This window comes from Tympanuchus pallidicinctus, unplaced genomic scaffold (assembly GCF_026119805.1).
Source record: "Tympanuchus pallidicinctus isolate F22 unplaced genomic scaffold, pur_lepc_1.0 scaffold2, whole genome shotgun sequence".
In the NCBI taxonomy this organism is placed as follows: Eukaryota; Metazoa; Chordata; class Aves; order Galliformes; family Phasianidae; genus Tympanuchus; species Tympanuchus pallidicinctus.
The window spans coordinates 23,973,784-23,991,718 of NW_026294721.1; the positions used below are offsets into that span (position 1 = coordinate 23,973,784).

A 17,935-nucleotide genomic window follows, 5' to 3' on the forward strand; every position below is an offset into this window, starting at 1 on the left:
TGCTTATTTTTTTTTACTGCCCCTAAGCACTGAGTCAATTTCTCACATCAATATTTATTATAACCTAAAATTTCAACTTGCACAACAACAAACAATTCAAGCCCTTCATTATACATTTCTTGCTTTAGCTTTTTTCATGCATGATAGACTAAATACATAGACAATAAATAATTTTAAAAAGCAAAAATGTAAGCGGCCTTCTTTTTCCTTCAGGTCTTTCTCCAAAGACTACAGAATAAATATGAACCAGCGAGGAAGTTACAGGACAGCAAGGGAATCTAAGTGATATCTGATAAGTTCACTCACTGTTAAAATTGGCTTTTTTTTTTTTTTTTTTTTTGAGAAGATGCTTTTCATACTTGTGTTTTCAAAAGTTTATGATTTATAGTAGTCACCTCACATTTTATTTTATATTTTATAATTCCTTTTTAATTTCATTTGTAATAAAGCTTTTTTTAAGCATCTCATAATTCTCAGGTGATATTTCAATTAGTGACACGAGCACAATCTTTGAAAAGGGAAAAATCAACACTTTTTTTTTTTGAAACCTTTGAAAGCCTTCCTCAAGCACTGCTATTTGCCAACTGTTTAATCATCATTTTGTATCTCACATAAAAATGTGTAAGTAAAGTTCTACTTCAGCATTAAATGTAAAAGATTTTTACCGTTTCTGCATCCACAAAGACTGTTGGGCATTCTGAACATAACATCATCACTTCCAGGGAACTCTTAAATTTCTTTCCAATGCGCTGTAGACTTTCTCCAAGAAAGCTGACTGAGTCATTTGTTATAGCTACAAACTTTCTTTGAATGGTCTAGAAAGTAAATCAGGAAAAAAAAAAATGTATTTCAAAATCCCTCCTGGTGTTTTAGTTTAAAAATTTCAGGGCAAATTTCCATTGTAACAGCATAGATTTTTTTATTAAATTAGAAATTAATACATAATTTGTATGCTTATTTAAAACTATCTCCAAAAAGGTAAGAAATAATTAAGTGAAAGAAAACAGCATGCAACTATGAAGACGATACTTCCTTTCATATCTGGGCCTTTACAATCAGGATGTCCAAATGACTGTGCTATACAGATTCCACTCATTTTCAACTGTTCGTGTTACAGAAAGCTACATACAGAAATTTATGAGTCAGGATAAGCCTGTATAGTATTTCTTGTGTCCAGAATTGCCACCCGCAGGATTTGTCGCCTTCAAAAATCTGTCCTACATGTATTATTACGTAGACTATACCTTAGTGTAATCTGATTCTATGCCATATACTATTTCATAAATTCTAGACAGTTACGTGTACAATGAAACTATATGAAGATGTTTATGGCTGCAAAATGGAACACAGAAGTCACAATGGAAAGGTCCAGACAAACAAGGTCTCCAAGGTCTCATCTAACTATTTTAACTCTTCCCCGTGTCCAGTAACAATTTGTCAGGAAAACATCTTTACCCAGACTTGAGCCCAGGGCAGCTACTGCCTATTCTTCCAGGGAATTTGCTGTTCCAGCTTACTGAAGGCTACCACTGAAATCTTTTAAGGCTTTCTCTTCCTTCTAGTGCCTTCTTTAATGAGCATAGGAGAGTATCAATTGCTGTCTGTGTAACACTCCCTTTTAGCCACTTTCAAAAAATGCATGTATTACACAGATAAACTAAAGCTCTGATGTCTTCCAAAGCAAGAGAACAACAATCTAAAGCAAATATAGCAAAATGCATATTTCTATTAAAAAGTGAAGATGGGCATGGATGCACAAACAAGTTATTCTGTGAATGAGGTAGGGTATGAATTCTTTACAATTTAATTGCTTCATAGTACTAACCCTAAACCTGCCCGCCTGGGATAAGAGGGTACTATGGTAGCATGATAGAAAAAAAATAAAAATGATCCTTCCACTGAGAAGCTTATTACAGCATACGAAACAGCAGGGCAAATCAGCTTTGGAGAAATAAGAAAGGGTTGGAGTCAGAAGGTCTTGGTTTGTAATACTGTATCTGCTATTAGCTCACTTGGAACGTTCTATAAATAAAATGGAATAATTATACTCCTTCTATCCCATAAGAAGTTGCCAAGAATAATATATGTCCACATGGTACTGCTTAGAAAACACGAAAAACACATTCCCTAAATACAGGGAAGAAGCAGCTAGAAAAATTAGGCCACAGGCATGTCATGTTGGATGCCACATCTATGAGGTAAATATAACTTCAGAAACATCCAGCTTTAACAGATCTCCTGGTGTTTCAATTAAAAAAACCCACAATTTCTCACAAGACAGATGAAAGATAATTTCATTAGTGTTTTTCATGCTGCGAACCCATCATAATGAAATCCATAGAAATCCCAGGAGGAAATCATTAATTCTGTAATCAGAACAGAGCTTGGGTGATGTTCAGGAAAAAAAAATAAAAAAGAAAGAAACACAACCTGAACTAAAAGCTTACAAGAAATACCAAATAGCTTTCCCCCCCATCCCCTCCCTTCCACTGAGCAGGATCTCTCTCTCAGAGACAATGGATGCAGGTATTCCATGGAAAAGCAGTGAATGAACATACACCATTCTTTCACCAACATAGTTTTGTTTTCTGTTACGGGGTTCTTTTGGTCTGCTTTTGATTTGCTTTCTAAGGCTTTTTGCTACCAGAACCCTACAGCTACGTAGGGAAAGAATAATTTTAAAAGCAGAAGGAATGGATATCAGACAAACAGCCACGCAATGGCCATTCACTGACCTGAAACAATCTTGAGAAGACATGAAATGTATACACAGCACATGAACCATCTGTATCAGACAGCATTTGATTGACATGGCAACGCCAGGCTTCCTCCTCATCATCATATGCCACTGGTTGGAAAGCTGCCAATATGGCAGAAAGAAATGGTGAAGGAGGTGGGGAGGTTTGTACTTCCGGGAAGCCATCCTGTTCTTCTTCATCTTGGCTGTGAACAACAGACAAAACAAGTTAATTTTCAGGGAAAAATCTTTGATTTTGGTAATAAAACAATTAAGGATTGTATTTTAAAAAATTACTTATTAATCAACTAAGCTTACTATGAACCAAAACAAACAAAAAAAACCTCAAAATTTTTTCTACTACCATATTAAAACGTTGCTCATAAACTCAAATATCTCCAAAGTGTACTAAACCATGCTGTTTCTCTGCACATCTACAAACTGTTATCTGTAGGTTATAAATAGTTCTATACAGCACTATAAATAAACACATATCACTCAGAAACTGACATTTCTTTCATGCCCTCTATAACTGAACTAACATTCAATTCTTCCAATTTTTATTCATCTAAACATACAGCATCTATAACAAAAATTCTAGCTTTCAATAGAAGAAAGGCTCATCTGGCAGTTTAATAATATCTTAAAACTGTCTTAAGTAGTACCAGTGAGATGGATGGGAAGATGGAGATGGGAACACTTCCATTTTTATGAGCAATCAATTTAATAGGCTTTTGTCTGAAGAGCATTCTGTAGTCATATTTTCCATTAGGCACTAGACCACCAATAAAAATATCAAACTATCAATTAATCAATGTTACTAATTACAACCATTTAGTTGTGTTTATTACTCGTAATATAGAAAATTTTAACGTTTCTTTTATTCAAGAATTCTTTTCTTGAACAGAACATCTTTTCATGCCTGTTGCTTTCCTGTACCAAAAAATACCTGCTTCTCTCTCAGAGAGAAAAATTTCTCTCATCAGAAGCATCTGAGAGAAGTACTGAGCTTATTTGCTAAACAGGCATAAACCATTATTTCAGATATGAAAACATCATTTTAAATGCCTGTACTGTGGGATTAACAAAAGAAACTATGTCATAAGAAAGACTGCATTGGTTCATGTATTGATGTAATTTCTTTTAGTTACAACCAATATTAATCTGACCTAGACAAACCAGAGAAGTCAGCTTCTTCTTCTTCACATCTCTCATCCAGTTCTTTCAAAGCAAGAGTGACATCCTCTTCACAGACAGATTCACAGTAGCTCTCTGGAGCTGCAGGCTCTGCCAGTTCTGGGGTCTCTTCCAACTCAAGAGCTTCATGACAGACCAGACAGTCTTGTTGTTCTTGTAGTAGATACAACCCAGTGTCTTCACTAGCAGTGCTGACCTGTTCATCCCTTACTGCTGAACTGCCTTCCTGTGAATCAAACATACTTTTATGACCTTTTTTTGTCAAAGCTTAGGCAATCTTATCAGCTTTTTATTACGGTCAAGTAACAGCTTGCTTTAAAAAAAAAAAAAAAAAGCACTTAACACAGGTTCATTTGTACTTGAAACATTCAGCTCTCTGCATTGTTCAGTTTTACTTGAGCAGAGACGGGCAGTCTTTTTAACTCTTGTGGCATGGTTAAGGTGACTTCAAAGGCTTAACTCTGAACCTCTGAATGAAGATTTTTGACCAGTGGCTTGTACAAAGAGCTGATCGTTAATCTCAGGTAGGTATTATCAGACTGACCCTTACTCCCTTCTCTCTTCTTCTATTAGCATCATTATATTCATTAAAATCACTATATTGAATTTAGTTGATTTATGATTAACCCATTTGAAAGCTTTTACTTGATTTTTCCGTGGAATAAAATATAGTATCACCCTGCTACTGCTTTTTCCTAGAGGCAGTAATTATCACACATCATTAATATTTGTGACATTATGTGCTGTTTTATCTCTACTTGGCAGCCCAGAACCAGTCAACAAACTTTTGGGCAGCCTCTAAGCATGCACATCACTTCACAGCTTTCATCATCCTAAACAAATCTTGGACAAATAACTAACTACAGACATACTATAGACAATTCAACTTTAAACAGAGCTACGTAATTTTCTTTCATGGTGGTCCTAATGTTATCTCACCTTAACTGTGGTATTTCTACATGTGACACTGCTGCCCTTTGGCACAGCTAGTGACCTCGTTTCTAATGACTCTTTTTTACACTTTGAATCTTGAGCTTTATGGCACAGAACAGCCATTTTGTCACACCATGCAGCACATGGGAACACCAGGCATTTTTACAACAGCACAGCAAAAACTTGGTGGTCCATTTCTGTTATAGACAATAGCATATTACTGAAGGTCAGCGGGTGATAAAGTTTCTCAACTGCACAGAACCTAAGGAAAATTACTTCATATAAATAATTCCTCTGTAAATCCACAATGTAGGTGAATAGAGTATCATTGTACTAAGAAAATTCCACCTACTTCGTCTTGCAAAGCTTATCGTTCAAAACTGAAATGTTCTTGTAAGCTAGACCATAAATTACAAATTGGAACATGAAATGCTTTGTCTTTTTTGCAGGTATATTATTACTGGGAATTCATCAAAGACATTTAAACAAATTATTTACTTAACTCTTTGGCATCCCTATGAGAAACAAGGAACTCAGCTGCATCCAATCAGCACAAACACGCTTTCTCACTCTGCTGAAGACATCTCTCTCTTTTAGCCAAACTAGACAGATACCTAATACTTATTGTGAGGTAAATTGGAATGTTTGAACTGCGTCTGATGAAAATGTATACGTTTGACTGAATCCCATATTCTAACAAGCATAAAATAAGCTTGGATCACATCACATTTAGAAATTACATTTATATGCAATTGCAGTCTATATTTTTCCCTTAAGCACAGCACCAGTTTTGCCATCAATCTGTATGTACAGCTGAGCCCCTTCCCAAAAACAGCTTCACACAGAAGCCAACCACTTATTATGGTCTAAACCTCTTCATCAAATACTATCAGCCATATAAGGTCCAAGAACAAACTCAAAATACCACATGAAGTTTTAATTTTCTCTTGGGGAGTCTAGCACCTTTAAAATGTGAGACTTAAAGTTTTAAAAGACAACTAAAAAAATATAATTATTTTAATTGAAACTTCAAGGGAAGGACTGACTTAGAAAGTTCATTTTGAAGGTCTACAAAGAGTATTGGCAAAAAAACCCCTAAATTTATACAATGCCGTACATGAAGCACAATGCTACCACATTCAGTTTTAACAATAATTAATAGAAATAGGGACTATATTAACTAACTGTGCACTGTGATGTAAATACATAGTGTTACTTCTACATGGGAAAGTGCAATAAAGTCTTCAGTTACAGACCTATATCTTGGTTGATAAATGTACATTTCCGCATCAAGGGCATATATCTCTCTCTGGTAATTTATTTATGAAATAAACGAAATAAACCAACTTTTAACTTCACTGGCAGTGCAATCTTTTCATTTACAGATGAAGAAAAATCTCATTCACTTATCAGCTGTTGTTTCTGATAAAGCACTCTTTGCTAGATGGTGGTTAGTCATGAAATTACTTTTTAGCCCAATGTAAATGTACTCATTACTTTGAATGTTTTCAATATTTTTACTGAAACGTTGCAACTTGTTTCCATGATTATTTTCATGTGACTTATAAGATATGAAGTGATCTCATAAAGGGAGCTGTAAAAGAACAAGTCCAAATACAAAGGCAGTCTTAGAAACAAATAAGAAAATGCAAAAATGAACTACAGCTTAGATGTACCATGGGCAAACAAAGAAAAGTTCTATTGCAGTGAATGTGATTCTAAAAAAATCCACCTTTAATGTCACTTCTCCCTTTCCTAAAGGAATTATTTCAAATCTTAAAGTAACATACATCTGTCCTATATTAGAAAAAAAGATTCATCCAGATTAAGAGTTCTTCATTGCTTAAAACTCCACTGGTAGGTAAATAAGCAGATGAAACACAGCATAATAGCTTGACTGGCAATCTGAGCATAGGCACCCTAAAAATTTGAGACAACTTATCACAATTTATCAACTATAAAGTAAGCAAATGCTTTCATAAATAAATAAGTAAATGAAACAAAGAAAAATGCCTTGTTAATCACAGTGGCAAAATATGAAAAAAGTGGGAAAAAGCTGCTTTACAGGAGTCAGTGTTACACATTCAGAAGGTGAGGGTTTTACCACACGACTGCAGTCACTCACACTTCCCCTGTTAAATTCTAAATATGTCTTCTGTTGTTTCAGTTACTTTAATTAAAATAAGTGGTGGTTCACTTCTTAAAAAGAGTATTTTCTAGGTAGCAAATACGTATAGTATACAGCCTTTGTTCAGAAACATAGAAATTGTGTCTAAATCAAGTTAGCTGAAGACTCAGTAAATACCAGCTGTCCACTGGTTATTTAAAGGTATGGAGGAATAGCTTAATTTTCTGAAAAACTTGTAGAAGACGTGTTCTCTGTTAAAGTCAATCAAAAATAAGATTGTCGTCTCATTGCTGATTTTAACTGAAGTTACAAAGCCTACCTAAAACAAGCCACTTCAAATTCAAGAAAAAAAAAGAGTTTTTATCTATAACTGCTAAAAACCATAGGAACTGTAACAGAGGAGTTTTATTTTATGAGTTTCGCTATTTTAAATTATTCAAAAGATTTTAAAAACCAAAAAAACTGAAGTACTCACAGATTTGTAGGCAGCCATTAGCTTGAAATCTGTCTCACTCCACAAAGGCCTTTCCAAAAAAGTACACCACTAGCATCTGTGGTCCTTTTTAAAGGATTATTTAATTGAACCAACTGCTAACACAGCTGGCCTGAGGTTTTATTCCCACATAGCACCAATCACATTAACCCAAAGAAAGCAAACAAAGGAAATAAAGTATTTGAAAGAAAATTTTGCTCAAGAAGGATTTCAACCATATCAAGGAAAAGCGTCTTAAATATTAGCCTATTTTCATTCGGCACCATGAAATGTTCATTATCAGCCCTTCCAGAATATTTTTAACCTGTGGTAAGATCCCTGAGTGCATCACATATACTTTTCATTCTGAGGGAACCTTTCATAAAAACATTCCAACAGGTTAGAAATATTAAAAGCAAATCAAACAACCAGTGTAACAGATGAAAAAAGAAAGCAAAAGTTGCTACTGAACACTAGAAGGAGCCCAGATCAGCCATGCACCAGCCCACATTTCTCCCCACCTCAGGCAGCTGGTTGCTAGAGTTATCTAGAGACGCCTCCAAACTTGGGGTCTCAGTTCTGATTTGAAGCACCTCTTCCGTTCCCACACTGCTAGTGGAATCTTGAGACTGAAGTGATAAGCCAGCATGATCTGATATTGTTTCATCTATGGCAGAATCACTGTTTAACTGAAAGAGAAAAGAAAAAAAGTGAAATTCTTCAGTGTACCACACAGGAAAAAACACATTAGTTTTAAAATAATTTGTTTCAGAGCGATTAATTAGCTGTTTCAATTTTTCACAAAATTAACAGCTCTACACAAAAAAAAATCACACATTTTTGTAACATTTAACTTCAAAGAGAAGTTGGCAGTTATCCTTGGGATCCTGAAAATAATTTCCTTTCTTCCTCTGAAAGGTTTCTGGCAGGGGGAAAAGCAAAGCACTGACCAGTGGATCTCTTTGTTATGGGAAATGTTAGTATAAACTTTGCCTCAAGTCTGAAAAGGGGAATGCTATCTCTGCTGCTCCCTTTCCCCCGAGATCACTTTTTTCTTAATTAATTAATGCAATGTAGAGAGACTTCTGAATCACCTACAAGTGATTTTACACAAGCTTCAAAAGGCACAATCACATTAGTAATTTCAGTAGTTAAACACAACTGAGGCTCCTCTGGGATCACTTACTGCTCTTGTTCTCATTTAATATTTTGAATTTCTTCACAGCTAGGAATCCACAAACCCTTTGCAAGTAATGTATGGGATTTTACACTTCCATTTGAACAACAATAGTAAGTATAAATGCATTTAAAACATTAAAGTTGTTCGAGAACAATAAATCTATTTTGTACCACTAGCAAAGTAACTCCCTTCAAGAAGTTACTGTGACAAAGTAGCAAAGACACTTCAGTTTTATTCAAGGCATTTGTTTCTCTGGATGAGAAGCGTGAGCTATGCTTAGCAATTAAAAATGCACATAAAAGCTTAAGTTCTCACAGATACTTTTCACCAAAAAATAACTAACCATCTGTGAGCGAGACAGTATCTGACTTGCAGTCAGTGCTGCTTCTTCTTCTGAAGACTCATCAGTATCTTCCTGGTTGGTCAGGTTCAAGCTGGGTGTGCTACCAGAGTACTGACATTCTTGAAGAGATGGTGTGTCTCCTTTGTCAATACTGTCAAGAGAGCGCCTACGAACACCCCAGTTGAAGTTGTCCATGCTTTCACCCTGTAATAAAAAAAGTTTGCACACGTACACGTATGAATGTTAACATATTAAAACTAACATACAAATGCAACATAGACAACACAGTATCAAATGCATTATGAACAGAGTTTCAATCAGCCCTTTAATTTTATTGGAAGTTTAAACACCTTGCTAAAAGATGTTTGCAAAGAAATTAAAATAAAGGCACAAGAAGCAGAATTCTTTTGATTATCTTCTTGGGAAGTAGCTCAATCTACAATCTATACTATATTGGTATCCATTTCATGTATCTGACTAGAAAGTACAAACACACCACAGACAACAACAGATGAACAAGCCAGGGCACCAGGCTGCAACTTACCTGCAGCTCCTGGTTAGCAAAAAGGAAAACACATATAATTAGAAAGAACGAGGACGAACACTTAAAGATACTCTAGAACCAGGGAAAAATGTTTTATTACATAAGATTTGCAAACAGTAAAAGACTGATTCAAGCTCTGGAAAAAAACTTAAGTCAAAAAGCTAGCACTTAAAATAATTTATCTTTCTAATGGGAGACTGATTAAAAATAAACTGATGACAAAACACCAAAACCAGCATGCTTATGGTACATTTGCTCTAGTGTAACATGTAAAGCAACAAACATTAGATGAAGTCTTTTCACTAACACACATGAATCTGAAGTGACCACATTCAACTGACAAAGCATCATCGACATTCATTACACCCAAGCTGCAGAAAAATGGATGTCTTCATTAACTATTTCACCAGATACTTTACATCAATTTTATGAAAAGTACCCTAAATATCAACAGCCAGATCCTTCTTGTTTTCATATTTATAAGCTGGGATACACTTAGATTGTAAACGTCCAAACTACTAAATGAAATCCAGATCTTAAACACCGCATTTTTTAAAAACTCAAAAGTACAATAATCATCTTTGATTTTCTCAAGCATTTTGTCAACCTCCAACAAGACAACCAATAATATGGATCAGTTCACTTTGTCAGCCTACAGTCAGTAAAATACTGTATCCAGCCTCAAGTGCGCAAGTATGGGGTTCCAAAATTGCTCTGAGAGGGAGGGCATCTTTTATCATGACAAGAGATCAATATACTATGAGTATCCACAGTAAAGTGAGCATTTTCTAGCCACTTTCTCTCATCTGTTTTGCTCCACAAAAGATACAAAAAAATTACGTCAAAGCAAAACAATCTCAACAACAATAAAGTACGACTTCCGTGGGAAGAAGCACTTAAGTTTCACGAGCAAAGAACATTTGGTTTTTTCCAGTAAAAACCTGGGCACCTCTCGTGTCAAGTGCATAACTTGTATGCAAGCTTGTAAGCTTTTTTTTTTTTTTTTTTTTTTTTTTTAAATGTTAGCATTAGATGTTGCTTACAGGCATGTAATCAGAAAGTTAAAGATTGGCATAGTTTGGCAAAGTTTCAATTTCTGGCATCCTACCTGTAAAGCCCCATCTACTACTGAGCATTAATGATTTTAATCTATTTAACTAGCATTCAGTGTATGAAACTGCATCTCTATGGAGCGTGGTCACACATACGCAATATATCATAATGAGTCTACGTGTCTCCTAGAAGATGCAAATATTGGCTTGAAGTGAAGCAATCAGCAAGTTTAAGAAAGTAAGATAAAACTAAAGTATAAAGGGAAAAAGCCTAAGATCTTTTGAAAGACCTGGATAAAATCAGGAGAAAGAGCAATTTTAGGATTTATACAGACTGATATCTTGGCAGTCTGTTGACTTCTGACCTGCAGGATTCATTAATAATAATTCACTACTTTGTATAGACTGTAACAAAAGTACTGGAAGAAACTACAAAGCATTCAATTTATTCTCTACTTCTCCCCAGTCCTTTCAGCCATACCTTTAAAATTCATCAAATTCTGGTCTCAAGCCTCTTATACTTATCCCCAAATAAATGAGACTTGTTAAAGGAATTGTTACTATTTCCAAAAATTCAATTTTGTTTTTATCTCTCCTCTCTCTTTTTTTTTTTTTTTTTGACTGGGAGAAATAGAAGAAAGGTAACTGCAATAAATCAGATACAATGTGAAAGTTGTAATGCAAGCAATTATGATGTCTGAAGCAATCATATATAATTAGTATATTGTACAATTTCCAACTTTGAAAGTTGTTCTTCATCTTTGCAAAATGCAGAAATGTATCAGGAACAAAGGTTATATTTTCCTAGCATACTGCTTCAGAGGTTTCTATTGCATAGTGCTACTGCTACAGAAGTTTTCTATAGCACTGCAATCAGGTGTTCATCTTGTCACTGGCTTATGCTGCCACATCACCTCTCTCTTTCAGATTGTCACTTCACCTCTCCCTTGTCAAAGAGCCCCTTCCCCCACAGTATGCAACAACATAATACTGCAAAGTTTAAGATACAAATTTCTTTATCGTGCAAGTTAAATTCAATCACATTATAAACTCTTCCCAATTGAATTAGGTAAAAGAGCTGCCAATTCCTTAGACTTGCACCAACAAAGCTGAATTTTTAGAACATTCTCAAAAGGAAATATACAGAAGAAATCCCAAGGTCTCACCTCTGCATCTTCCAATTCAACATCTAAAAAGTCAAAGTCTTTAAAAACTCCAAACTGTTGTTCACTGGTATTGTCTTCTACAGCCACTTCCTCCTCTTGAATCACTTCCTCGGTTGTTGAAATAAGACTGGTTTGTTGATCTCCAACTTCCAAGTCTTCATTAGAGGAAAACACAACCTGAAGATATAGGTAAGAATAGAAATAAAATCTTTCAACTTCTGTAGCACCAGTAGTTATCCATCCTGCTTTACACAGTTTAGTGGCAATAGCAGTATTAAGAGTGCCAGTTTAATCACTGTACTGTGGGCACGTGCAACATGCAATTTGTTTCAAGACCAGCTGGACTTCCAATTACATCTTTAAAGCAGATACATTATTCTCTCCATTGTGAGAGCTGTGAAAGTCTGATCTCTTGAAGAATAACAGAAATTTGTTATTTATGATTCCATTTCTATTCTCTTTGCTTTTTAAATTTTAATCTCCTCTTGGATTTGTGAATTACTGAACTGAAAACCAGTTTCTAAAACCTATCTTCATACTTTCACCAGTACCTGAAAACCCAACAGCATTCTCATTTATGGAGCTTTAAAAGCAAAATAAAACAGCACCACTACTTACTGAGGGATTCTTGGGAAGACCAGATTCTGGACCACACAGAGAAAGCACATTCATGAGCTTCTCCCTGGTTCTTCTCTGAAAAAATATACCAAATAATAATAATTACATAGCAAGGCATCTACCAGAAGTCCAAGTAAAAAAGTAATGTCTGCATTTTCAACTGGTCATCTCACCTGTTGACAACCTCTAGAAAGAGAAAGAATCTTTTTCTCTTAAATTGTACTGGCTTTCACTCTATATTATAGTTTATTGCTTTGCCAATACATAATGCAATTTCAAACTACATTTGAACAAATATTCTTATTACACGTTCACAAACACTGTCTATATTGCGTGCATAACATGCTTGAGACACAACATACCTGAGATAGCTGTGGTCTCTTCCAGCTGACAGGAACTAATGCATTTGAATTGGAGCCTGATGAAGTTGAAGAAGTGCTCCGGGTGACAGCAATGACTTTTGGCTTCCCATTTCTACCAGCAGCACTGTGTTGATCACCGTATTTATTCCCAATAATTGGTGTCTACCAAAGACAACATGTGCTTTCTTAAAATTCAAATCTATGTAGAGACTACACATTTGATTTTAGAAATTAGTCTTACATTACATTACAAAAGAGGGCCTTTTTCTTTGTAGCTGTTTTTATTCTAGAATTCTACGAAGTTTGTGCCTAATCCATTGAGCACCTACACAGCAACAGCATACTTGGAAATAAAAAGTTAAATACTTGTACCTTAAGCAGCAGACTGTTGCTCTACTAACTTGTAATATTTTTTAAAAATGCAAATTCTATGCTGACAGTCCAGTTATAATTTTAAATGCATTTAAAATAACTTGTTAAGTTTTTCTGTAGATACCCTCACAGTTATTAACTAATTATTGCCACAGTTCAGCAACTTCTCTAGAACACACACAACTTCTGAAAATCAAAGATTGTATTCAGCCCTTTTAAAAAGAAATGCTGTTCTGATGAATTCTGTGGGAATTACCCGGTGTCTTGGCTTATTTGAATTCACTTGAAGTAATGTTCCTATGCCATGCACATCTCCAATCGTTATCTAGGAACAGTTTCAACCACAATCCCTGATTTTTGATTCCTTCTAAAGTTCTCTCCAGATTCTGCATCCCTATATAGCAGTCAGTTGGCTATGCTCTTATCTCCAGACATACAAGTCATCTGTATTAATTAATACATCATTTTGAGCTCTAATAAATCTTTTCAGTACGACTTTAGTTACACTTCACGTGTGTCTAAAACTTCAACATGCACTCTTAAAAATAATGTTTATTTTTAGACATCATTGCAAACATTGATGCTAACACAAAATAAATCCAAGTTTGGAACAGAAAATCACTGCATTGTAATTTAAACAGAATGATTACCTCTGATATATCAAAATGAAAATCCAAGGTCTTGCCAGGTAGCTCCTTGGAAACATTATTAAAAATTTTTGTGAAGGAGATTTCAGGAGAACCTATGTCACCTCCATAAGATTTTGGAATATCACTAGGTACAACAAGGCTTGCTGATCTAGACACCACCAGTTTCAAGATATTGAGGGCTTCCTTCCAATATGGACTCTAAAAAAGAAAATAACTCAATCACCAAACAATCACATTGAGTAACACAGCCATTTTTAACGTATAGTAGGTTTTTTCTTTGACTCATTTCAAGGTTCCCAAAGCCAAAATCTGTAATCCACAGGTGAGTGCAAGGCATTAGCACTAGCAGCAGCTTTGGAACTCAAAATGCTGGTAAGGCTGCAGTGAAGCATCAGGTCATCCCACAGCTGTCAGAACAAGCCAGGCAGGCTTACTAGATCCAGATCACAGTGCACATTGGGCTGTTCCATGCCCCTTGCTCCCAGTATTTATGCAGTTTGTTTATGTGTTCATCTTTTTTTTTTTTTTTCTCTTTCTTTTCTATCATTATCTGGAACATCTGTCCTTCATGTCCCAGAAAACAAAACTGAGTAGCATTTAAAAGCAAAATAATTTCTACCTCCTGGCATCTTTAATTATTTCACACCTAGGGGCCGAATAAACTGAATTTAAAACAGACAAATGTATTACATGTTTTGTATTTCCTCAGGCATTAGAAAGATGTTTAAAAAAAAATTACAACATTTTTTATCTTGCATCAAACTGATGGAGCTCTTCAAAAAAAAAAAAACAAGGACAAAAGTATGAGAACATAAGAGGCTGAGTCTGAGCTAAGTGCTCTCTCTTCAAGCAGATGATTAATGTGATGTAAATAATTCAGCAATTCCATCTGCAGAGATTGCAGAGTGGTTAACAGAAGAGGTACACACCAAAAGCAGCACTTACTGAGGGTTAAGATTTATGCTCCTGAAAATGTTAGGACTCTGACTGAAACCTAAATCTTCCAGTTCTTTGGAGTTACTAGTAATTTTTTTTTAGTACCACTATAAGTTTGTTAAAATACTTTTTATTGACTGCATTAAAACAAATAAGCACCACTTGCAAGGCTCTAACTAGCATGTGCTTCTTTGTAATCAATGATGGCCTTCAACAACCTTGTTAATTTCTGTGTATCATAAGCATAAGAAAAAATATCATCTCAACTTGAACCATCCTGTAGTAATTCATATTTATTAAGATGCATTGAGATCACAGGAGACTAAAAAAGCCTGTTTTGTAGCACCGCAGTTAAACAAGAAGTCCTATTTTATGGCCTCTTATTACCCAATTGTTTAATCCTATCAAAAATGCAAATGCTTCTCTGGAATATTCTTTCACTACTACCAGTATTTTGACAGCTAACATCTTCTAATTGTGATTACAGTCCATGGTGGTGTGGTCCTGCATAGAAAGCTCAGATAAAGGTTAGAGGCAAAGCAAGCAGATGCCAGGCTACGAGGACCATTGTTATACCAATCACTGCATTTTGCCTAATGCATTCGGACAGGAGCACAATATCTAAAGTACACATCCATCAATAACAAATCATCCAGGGAACACTACCTTTCCTGGTTAATTATGATTAAACCATTTGACTGAGCTACATTTGGCAATAATGGAACTCAAGGAAGAAAAAAAAAACAAACAAGAAAAATAATGAGAATGCTGTGCACTGAAATGGCTTTGTGCTCCTGGCATTTTCATAAAAATCTTTCAGCAAGATGTTACATTTTCTTCCACAAAATATTCTGCAGTAAATTGTGTTCCAATCACAAAGAATCAAATTGCCTGGGGCAAAACACTGCTTTGGGGACTTCCTTTAATAAAAAGTGCTCAAATTCCTTAAGGTGAACATTAATGTTCCTCACTTCAACAGACTTATTAGTGCAAGATTTAAACATGCACCTAACTGTAAATCTTCCTTCAGAAAAGGAATACATTTAAGTACTGCCCAGAAGTTTTATTTAACAGCAAATCATTTCTTATTTAAAGAGTTATATTTTAATAGTCAAAGGATCATTTGCTATGGCTACATACATAGAACTGTCCACATCTACAAACAGATGCACTCTCATCCACATAATTTGTCCCAAAAGATGCAACTCCAATTGAACAAATATATAAGCCTATAACAAATTCAGTATGTAGAACACAAAAATAAAATACTATAGAGTTTGACTTTAAGCAACTGGTTTTTTATATTTAAGATATATTAAGTCCAAAAGAAAATCAAGTGTAATTTTCAATTTTGTAACGAGCAGAAAGGCTTCTCAGAGTACATACCTGAACATATTTACCAATAACTTTAATGATTTCCAAATTAAACTGCTTCACTGGTGCTGTGGATAGGTCAATATGACTCAGAAGACTGTAAATGATCTGTAGCAAGGATTGCTGCATACTGGATAACCCTTTCTCCAACAGCTAGGAAAAAGATTTTAAGAATTAATGCCTTTAGTGGTAGCAAGAAATGAAAATGAACATTAAAATGTAGACAAACATCCATACTTATTTATTTTTCCTTATGATAAATTTTAGTGTGCCACTCCATGATTTTCTAAATCTTATTTTATTATAAAAATGGAGAATAAAATGGAATAAAACAATATTGCCTGTTCTCATTTTCCCCAAAATCACTCACGTTTGTTAGCACAGATCTGAAGCAGCTAATAAAAAATACTTCTTACTAAATAAAAGTGCTCAAATAAAGTAAAAATCTGAAAGCTGCAAGAAAAGCAATTACATCCATGCGTGTATACACAGTCTTATGAATAAAGTAAATATATAGGAATTCATTTGTAAGAATATTTAAGTATTTTTTCCTTACCAATTTGAAGGAACAATCTTCAAAGACAAGCTCTAAAAGTTTTTCACATCACAAACTTTTTTAAAGGTAACAATAGTTTGTCTGTACAAGTGCTTGGCAGCATTGTATTGATTTCTATCCTTAAATTATTTTTGATGATATACTACATGCTACTTATAAACAAACTTTGAAATTGGTTCTTAAGGACAACTTTAAATGTGTACTTAGTTAAAACATATATTTTAAAATATGCATTACATGTATTTTACTAAAGTGAAGACTGTGCATGTTTTACTCATATAACATAGAGCATAACTGACATTACAAAACAGTACTATTATAAAAAGGGACCTGTGGTTATTATTTCAAGGCACACTCCAGTTGTTGCACTCCTAAGTTACTCCTAAGCAGTAGTCATCCCTTTTCCATATCCTAAAACATTTTATTATTATAATAGCCTGACTCCAGCAACGAAGTTGCAATCCAAAATATGGTGACCATGATGAAAGATGTTCTTTTCCTCCCAATATTCAGAATCATATGAACAAGAATAGGTAGAGAGTCAACATGAAATACACCTTCATTAAAAATTTACCTCTGCAAGATAAGTTACGAGGTTAAAGGTGGCATCTGAAAAGGAGTCATGCAAATATCTACACACAACGTTAATCCAGTTAGAACAGTCCCTGGAATAACTGTGTGTGCTGTATAAACTCATCATATGAGCCAGATTGGCAAGAGTTGGTGATTTCTCCTCTGCACAAACCTGAAAAGCCAAAAGTATATACAATTACATTACAGATCACAAAATTTTAACCTGTCAGGGAACAAGACTGTTTAATTACTGAAAATGTAGCTCCACATTCCTGAATGGGTGATGACTACACCCTGATATTCATAAGCCATGATCTGTCTCTTCAGCATTACTGACCATCCTTCTTTTAAATAAATCTTGACCAGCCATTTTCTACTATGGTGGTACTAATCAGAGCTGTGAGAGTTAGTACTTAGGAAGCCAGGAGTATCTGCAATATTTGTACTGCAGTGTCCACAATCCCAGCTTGTTCACTACTCATACTAGTCTTACTTTACCTTTGTGCTGCAGTAGCAGGAAACTTAGATGATCTTCTCAATGAATGCCTGACATCTATAAACTTTGCATATTATAAAGCAACCATAAATGGGTTAAGTCACACACTCATTTGAGTCAAAGTCAGTAAAAGTTCTGAGGACCAAGACATTCTTAAAAGTAACAGTAATAATATATCACTCTTTTTTTTTTTAAAAGATATTTCCTGTTAGTCATTGTACAAGAAATAGAATCTTTGCTTCCTAC

General features: G+C 34.8%; 1 protein-coding gene across 9 annotated transcripts in view; it reads right to left on the minus strand.

Annotated features, from left to right (window-relative positions):
* Positions 1-17,935, minus strand: part of FRYL (FRY like transcription coactivator) — a 156,500-nt gene that overhangs the window by 13,501 nt on the left and 125,064 nt on the right. For 8 of the 9 annotated variants that reach the window (XM_052681908.1, XM_052681909.1, XM_052681907.1 and 5 more), the window contains 11 exons: positions 17,195-17,365; positions 16,077-16,217; positions 13,755-13,952; positions 12,733-12,894; positions 12,371-12,445; positions 11,753-11,929; positions 8,991-9,194; positions 7,989-8,156; positions 3,907-4,160; positions 2,736-2,943; positions 666-815 (listed from right to left, as the gene is read on the minus strand). In XM_052681908.1, the coding sequence (XP_052537868.1) occupies positions 666-815; positions 2,736-2,943; positions 3,907-4,160; positions 7,989-8,156; positions 8,991-9,194; positions 11,753-11,929; positions 12,371-12,445; positions 12,733-12,894; positions 13,755-13,952; positions 16,077-16,217; positions 17,195-17,365 (1,908 nt within the window). Of the gene's footprint in view, positions 1-665; positions 816-2,735; positions 2,944-3,906; positions 4,161-7,470; positions 7,555-7,988; positions 8,157-8,990; positions 9,195-11,752; positions 11,930-12,370; positions 12,446-12,732; positions 12,895-13,754; positions 13,953-16,076; positions 16,218-17,194; positions 17,366-17,935 lie in introns of those variants that run through there. The other variant, XR_008206483.1, reaches the window with a different exon arrangement.